Here is an 8,190-nt window from a genome sequence, read left to right on the forward strand (position 1 = left end):
CGATTTGGCAAGGAACAATCAGATTTAATGTGAAGCCTTTTTTGTGTTTCCTATTTCTCTGTCCTTAAGTGAATGCAGCCAAGTGCTCCCAGCTAGCGACGTATCTTTGAGAGCACAACTGCTCTGTCACTAGGCTGGTTTATAATGGAATCCGGTGGAATGTAATAAATTGTGTTTTTTACTTCAAAGATAAGGTTGTATGTCATAAATCATGGCAACCTGCAGTGCCATTATAGTGGAATTCTTGCTCAGAAATTGGTCTAAGTAAGATTATCCTGTGTCCGCATTTATGTTGGAAACTGAGACAAAACTATTTGGAATTAGTTTTAAATAAGTGACAGGAAGGTTAAAAACTGTGCAGCCATTTGTTTTGTTTTCGTCAAAGTGAATTATGATTACAATTTCACCTTAACCTTAAATGGACGCCATGCAGTTTTGGCCATTTCTTTGCTTTTTCCTCGCAGGTTTCTCTATAGAACTCCCCCTACAGCTTTGGAATAGATAGTTGGCAGCTCCTATGTTGTGTCTGACTCCTCGCATGGTCAATATGTCATTTTCTCTTTCTCTGTTCCTCCAACAATGCTTTCCTAAGTTTCTCTTTCTTTTTTGCCGACTCAGCCATGACGAGTATATAGTGTGAAAAACAAAAAACAAAAACTCCATCGCAACCTTGTTAGCCGGTTCCTGAATGGGCGTATGTGTGCAGTGCCGTGAAGCAATTTGTTACATCGCGAGACCTGATGCGATACTTCCCGACGCTGTCTGGCAACTCACCGGCCAAAAGTTGCAAGGCTGGTTTTTTCTGCTCACAGGCGCTATGGGGGAGCAAGACAACCACCATTCAACTCAAAAAAAGTAATTTAACCATTCCAATGACTCCGAAGCTGTTCACTTAAGGTAAATTAAGCTAAAAAAAAAACTGCATAGTTCCCCTTTAAAGTCAGTTATGCTTTGGAAGCTGATATATTTGAAATTCTGACAGAGCATGGTGGATAAAACACACAAACATCTCTTCACAGTGCACATACAGAAATGATGACGTGAAAGAACAGTGTAGATGGTTCAAGAGTCAATTTCTGTCTTGTGTGAAGTCATCTAAGGAGCAATATTGAATCTTTGGGGATAAGAGACAAGACTGTGATGTTTTACTAGCCAGCCGAGGTAACCCACCTCAGCAAGGCCTGGGCTTGTTGATGTAATTTATTGCAACATTATACAGAAAAAAAGTGTTTAAAACCTTTTCGCTTTCAAGCTGACTTTCAAAACTTTACCAGGCGCTTCCCTTATCTTATTTAGCAGACAAAACACATGGCCTCAGCTTTGTTAAAGTTTCTTTGTTATTGTCACTGTGTTAAAGTTTGGTTAAGGATTAGATTCCTAGTCCCCAACTAATGTTTTTGCTCTTCCATTTATCTCTGTTAAGCTTCTGTTCGGTTTTCTTCCAACACTACATAAGGTAACAAAGATAAGACTTATTTGGTTTGCCTGAGTTTTTACTCAGATTTAGTGTGCCAGGCCAAACAAGCCTTATCTTTGTTGCATTTTTATTGAGACTTGCAGCGTAATCAGTGTAAGTCAAAAGCTAAGTGACAGTGACCTTGATTATCATGTGCCTTTAGTTTGACCGGTTGTTATACCCTTAGAAAACAACATACCAAGAGCAGTTAGACTATTTTTTCTTGAAAATGTATAGAGTCAATACTTAACTTATTCATCAATTAATTTCTGTCAAAGCTGCTGTAAAACACGGCTGCATATTCTAGTGATTAGCATGTGAATAATTGCCAGTAAATTTGGTTGATTTAAGATTATGACTATTTTAGCTCTAAGGAGGGCATTTTACATAATTTAAGTGGAATGGGGATAGTGTGGTAAGCTCATTCTTTTCATTTGGTTAGCACAAAAGCAATATAAAGTTGTATGTTTTCGTCAGAATGTGTTTTTTTGGTGCCTGAGTTGGATCAGTGGGTAGAGCAGGTGCACATATACTGAGAGGTACTCAGAGGTCCAGGGTTTCGAATCCGACCAGTGAAGATTTCCTTCATGTCTTTTCACTTTGTCACCTACCTTTCCTCTCAAAATTTAAGGCAAAAAAAGCCCAAAAATACCCACACATACCTCAATTAGGGTTTAATTACTTCATGAAGAGTACACACATGCAACATCTCATATTGTGGTAACATTTGACCAGTGCTAGCACCACCACTGTGGTACAAATATCTCAACTATCAGAGGGATTGCCGTTCCAATATGCTACAGACTAGAGATCAATGCCTCGCTCATAAGCGGTTATGACTTTTTCATCTAGCTCCAACCTCAGATTTTAAATTTAATGTGTCCAAGAATTTGGTTTATGCCTACATACATGACAAATGAATGCCATTCACATCAGCCTAAGCTGTACTTGCTAACATCCTAACAGGTGGTGAACACGATAAACATTGTAACTGTTTAACATCAGTGTGTTAGCATTGTTATTGTGTGTGTTCGTTAGCATGGTGAGGTTATGGTTTGTGGGATAAATAGGTTATAGGATAGAATGATTTTTGGAAAAAATGTAGTGCAAAGATGTCTTCAAACAGCGTAATAATTATGCATAAGTGGAGGTTCCAATGTAGAATCTCAAACTCACTGACTATTGGGCATGACGGAAAATGACATGGCCAGTATGCCAACAGCTTTAGAGAGAGAAGGGAAGCCAAAATAATTCAGTAATGAAGGCAGCAGTACCTTTCTGTGCAGGAAGTTCCTCAGTACAATACATTGTTACACCTGGTTGTTTTTGCCGCTACAAATATCCTGATTTTGTAATCATGTATTAAAGACGAATGCCCCCACCCCTCTTGTGCTCTCTCCTCAGATCCGGATTTTGCAGACATGGGAGTCCCCCCACCTCTACCCTGTAGGTATACTCCTCGCTCTCTCTCTCTCTCGCTCGTTCTTTCTGCCTTGGTTTCTTCTTTTATCTCTTTCTGTCTTTGTTTCACTTGTTTTCATATTCACTCTTTTCTATCTTTATAATTGCTATTTAATATTATCATTTATATTCTAGTTGTATAAAGGATGTATGCGTCTTTGGACCTCTTTGGTATTCATGAGTCCATGTGTAGTTGCTTGACCCTCACACGTGTATACATGTGTGCTTGTGTGTGTTTATGCATATGCATGTGTTTCAGCCTGTCAGTATGACATGGTTGGTCCAGAAGGTATCGTTGAGTCCCATCAGATCACCAGAGACGGGAAGGCTAGCGCCGCAGAGGCCGTTGACTGTAAATGGTACATCCGTGCTCCGCCACGCTCCAAGGTTAGTGACACTAAGCTATGCTCCCATCCAACTGTGAATTAGATTTACTACCAAATCTTGAAATGGAAATGAAAATGTGTTCTATCAGCTGGGTTGATGACTGCAGAACGCAGCAACGTCTGACAACAAGTCAAGAAAATTAGATGCTGCAAGACTGTTCATTTGGCAAATTCTAAATGACTTAATTCCTTGAGAAACTTTCAACTTTATTTTCCTATTAATTTGCTGTTTCCGTTCAGCATTCCTTCAGTCATGCAGTAAGTACGGGTTGCATCAGGGAGCTTTGATATTACATGTGGGTTTTGTGTGCAATGTAAGTGTTCGTGGCTGCGAGGGGACTTGTTCTTCTGCTAGGGTCAGACAGATAGGCAGAAGGGTTTACTTGGGGTCATGCCCATTTTTCTAATCAGCAAGCTGTTGCCAAGAGGAATAGAGGGATGGAAGGAGAAAGAGAGAGGGAGATGAGTGTGGGCAGACCAAACAGACAGAAAGCGAGAAACAGAGTGTTAGTGCTGATGAAATAGTGTTGCCATGCAGGTTGACCCTAAGGCTTCTTACAGCCTGTATTTGTTTTCTCTGCCTGTGTTCTCCATGCCGCCCTGCATGCATATACAATACTGACATAGATCCACACACATACGCACCTTTTCTACATCCCCTAACACACACCAGACATGCCGCCTTATCTACCAGAGGTACCTGTGCTGCATTAATGCTACAGGATTAAATGTTCCCGAGGGTAGAGCAGCACTGCAGGAAAGGGCCACATTTAACAAACGCTATAACTTCTCATATGAGTCCACAATGCTTGATCATATTCGCACGCACACAGTCCCGTCTATGACTGCAGTAAATCTACTACTGAAATAGTGTTGGCCCTCTTTTAGGTGCGTTTGCAGGTTTTGATTTAATAGAATAAGGCCACATTTTTACTTTTACATTTATAGTTAGAACAATTCAGTCAAGGACACAAATTATTATGAGGCCTGTGTTTGGTTTGGTCACAATTGTAATGCTGTAATTCTAAATGGTAAGATAAAACAGAGAGGCAATTTATGTTGTAATGGCTTAAGCATGTTAAAAAAAGCTTCTTCTTTTTTAAACATTTTATATAAAAAAATGTAGAGGCAACCCTTTTTTAACCATATTTAAGGAGAAAGAAATAAAGTCAATACGTATGAAAAAGTGACTAACTATATATGGTTTTATTAGGGGTGTTCTCCGAGTGTGTATTCTCCCAGGAGTGAGATAAAGCGGATGCAATGTCAGCTTAACCATGTCACTATTGGTTTCACTAATTTAGCACTTGTTAATGTTACACAATGTTATCCTTCCCTTTTTGTGGCCACCATAGAGATCTGTTTAACATCATACAGCCCACATTAAGGAAGCTATTAAAAGTTGTTTCATCCCTGATGAAAACTGCGATTTGCTTCACAGTACATTTTCATGCAGGCTTTTCGTCATTCTTGTTCTACACACACACACACACACACACACACACACACACACACACACACTGACTTTTGATACGCCTGACTGATAATATTGGTGCGACTGTGATTCATGGCCACAGCAATTGCTTAGCTCTTATCTGACATATTCGTTGGGTCGCATATTTCCAGCTAACACCCTCGTTTCCCTTCAGTATTGTCCTTCGGAATTCAGCTACTTCAAAACCCAAGGCCACAGGAACTATAAGACTGCGTCATCCACCTAGAGCTATTCTCTTCGTCATCAGCACTCATGTGGAGCCATACAATAGATGTAACTTTGAAACTGTTATTGGGAGGGTTGCTGGCCTTGGTTTGATGTTACGCATTGATTCCTCAGTCCCTCTAAGTGGAGTGCGTAAGTCAGCCAGTACATCGCGGCTACAGAACCAAAGACGACCATAGGTTAATTGTGTGAGCGTGGCATTCATGCATCCGTGTATGTGTGTGAGGCTACAGCTGTGTATGTGCATGAAAGAGCGACAGAGTGATTGAGCCTGGCAGTATGATGTATTTTCCCTGGTCTGAATCGGTGTCATATTTTGCCCTGAAGGAGTGTCTCACAAGGCAAGTCATGGGCCAAAGGCTGACAGTCATTGCCACTGATGGACAAGGCAGCAAATAAAATTTTTAGCACAAATCTATCTTCAGTCACAGACAGTCCTGAAGCTCTCACCTCCACCACTATTATTCACACTCAATTACACATGAAATATATAAAACTTAGTGTACTTATTGTCTAAAACATACACACACACACACACACACACACATTACTGCAGTGAAGGATGCAGAGGATGCGGGCAACCACTGTGTATGTGCTGGGGGTTTTCATTTCCCTATGCTGACACAGTACTGCACTATACCCAGTTTGCCAGAAACAGCAGAGAGATAATGACATCCTATACCGGAGGCTCTAATTAGACTGCACTCCAGAGAGAAGGGAGGAGAGCGGGACAGAGGAGAAAAAATGGAAAAGGAGGGGATAAGGGAAAGATACACTTAATAATGCTTTTCATCAAAGATGTAAATGTATAGGGAGAAAGTTCAGGGGTGAGACAAAAGATGGCAAAGAGAGACGGGTTGCGTGAAAGGTGAGGAAAGAGGGGGAGACTGACTGAAAGATCGACCTTTAATCTAAGCAATAATGACAATGTGTTGTGAAGTGACAAGTTACGCAGTTAGTGACAAAGCTGTGCGATACAATATCCCCTTTAACACAAAAACCTATGCAAAATATCAGCTGTGTAACAGTGTTTCTGTTTGGACAACTGCCCAAATTCAGCTAACATCTGATAGTTGTAGAGGAATATTTTCAGTTGCCTCATTTTAACTCCTTGCAGTTATTGCATTTTCCACGGACATCATTTGCATCTTTTACACTGTCTGGATTTTTCTTCCATAACTGCCTGCACTGTCTGACACCTTGCCCATCTTTTCATGATGATAATGGCCAGAATATGGACATTCATTCTGATTGTAATGAACGGCATATACACTGTTACCGGCACCTTTTAAGCAACAGTGAGAACATCCGTCAGTGATGGATCCTGTGTCAGTATTGGGCACTGCAGAATCAGTGAAAAGGTAGCCTATTTTTTTCTGCTCAAGCCAATCTCTTGCCTTATAAATTGGTGATTGTATCTATCTGATTCATTTCCCGTCATTTGGTTTTGTGATGCAGTCAGATTTTTCCTCATCATCGGTTAGTTAGAAGAGTTTTCAACAAGAGTTGTAAAAAAAAAAAGAAGCTTTTATGGGTTGTTTTTTTTGCGCATGTCTGTCACACAATAAGGTCCTCTTGATGGTCACATTCAGTAACCAGCATTGATCAACATTATTTTAGTGAATGCACATGTTGAGCAATGATATCAAAGGCTTGAAGAATTGCAAATATTATTATTCCATGCTTAAACTGAGCAGGATGCACTTGATTGAAATGGGAACAATTGCAGCCTGTGATACCATTCACACCATTTTATGTCATAAAAGACATACATTTTCAATTCAATGTAATAAGGCTATCTTCTTTTACAGCATAAAAGGGTGTATATGGCAGCGTGTAGGGGCTTTTTTGTTTTATCGTTGTGTTGGCCCCTTCCGCCAAATAGCAACACTTACAATACTAGCCATATCCTGAAGTTGCATTTCCATCTGTCCTGCACTGTTGTTTTTAGGTTTTACAAATCACACTGGCAGCAGGACAACCGTTCCATAGTTGCATTTTTCGATACAGTAGTACATCAGTGGTGCTTAGGTAAAGGGCACAATAAATAAGATTCAGTAAGATGTTCTGTTTTTCCAACTATTGCAAGTCCTGGATTGGTTTACTTTGCATTGATACATAAAAATGACCGTCTCCACTCGTACTGCTCCTATTGCACCACAACCCCTATTCTACTTGAAGTGTTCATATTATGCTCATTTTCAGGTTTATAATTATTTTTATGAATAGGTTTACATGGTTCAAAAAAGAGCATAGTTTTGTTGTACTGCTACAGCTACAGTCAGAAGCAGAGTATGAGGGCGTGCCATGCTAGCAGCTAGGCGAGCATTCTAACGTGTTACAAAGTGACGCATGTTCGTTACGGAAGTAAAGGCTGGACTACAATAGAGCTGTTTGGAGCGGTTTGTGAACAGTGTTTTCTGTTGGAGATGATACGTCCCTTCGGGGTGGACTTTGGGCATTTTCACTTTGGAAACCTATAACACGCACAAAAAAGATATACAATAAAGGAAAAGCGAATAGCCAAAAAGCATAATATGAGCACTTTAAACCATCCAGGATACTAGGACAGCAACAACTGCAACAAATAGCATATTGTAAGACCTTGAGTTTAGTCTTAAGTGAAGTAATGCACTGGTCCATTAGTGTGCAGCTCTGAAATATTTCATAGATAATGACAAGACCAAGAGTCAACAGCCACACTAGCGGCTCTGCGAAGGATATACAAAGAAACAAACATGCTTTCAATCTGGGTTAGAATCCTAACATTTCTGTGACTGATGGGAATGCCTTTGGCTTTTTAGTATTTACTCATTAACCAAAGTATTGGACAAATACGACTTTTGACCAGATTATGCTAGATGGCCCTTAGGGCATTCCTGTGCTCTACAAAATGGCGTAGGACGGGCATACGCCGATTCTTACCCAAAGCAAGATATTTATCAACATGAACGTGAGCGAAAAAATGTCACGTCTGGTCTGAACTGGTCTGAACAAAGTTTTGAGTTGGTGTGGACTTGCGGTGCAGCTTGTAGCAGCAGAAGGAGAAGTCATCAGTTGATCACTTATCGGTAATGGCAGATCTGGCTCTTTTAGAAGACCTCTATGAGCCGAGCAACAGTGCACATGTACCCTACACACACAAGCCATGGTTGATTAAGCAAAGG

General features: G+C 40.4%; 1 protein-coding gene across 3 annotated transcripts in view; it reads left to right on the forward strand.

Annotated features, from left to right (window-relative positions):
- Positions 1–8,190, forward strand: part of neto1l (neuropilin (NRP) and tolloid (TLL)-like 1, like) — a 69,980-nt gene that overhangs the window by 44,482 nt on the left and 17,308 nt on the right. For all 3 annotated transcript variants that reach the window (XM_032503917.1, XM_032503918.1, XM_032503919.1), the window contains exons 5-6: positions 2,861–2,902; positions 3,177–3,304. In XM_032503917.1, coding sequence (XP_032359808.1) covers positions 2,861–2,902; positions 3,177–3,304 — 170 coding nt within the window. The remainder of the gene's footprint in view (positions 1–2,860; positions 2,903–3,176; positions 3,305–8,190) is intronic.

This window comes from Etheostoma spectabile, chromosome 22, assembly GCF_008692095.1.
Source record: "Etheostoma spectabile isolate EspeVRDwgs_2016 chromosome 22, UIUC_Espe_1.0, whole genome shotgun sequence".
Taxonomy (NCBI): Eukaryota; Metazoa; Chordata; class Actinopteri; order Perciformes; family Percidae; genus Etheostoma; species Etheostoma spectabile.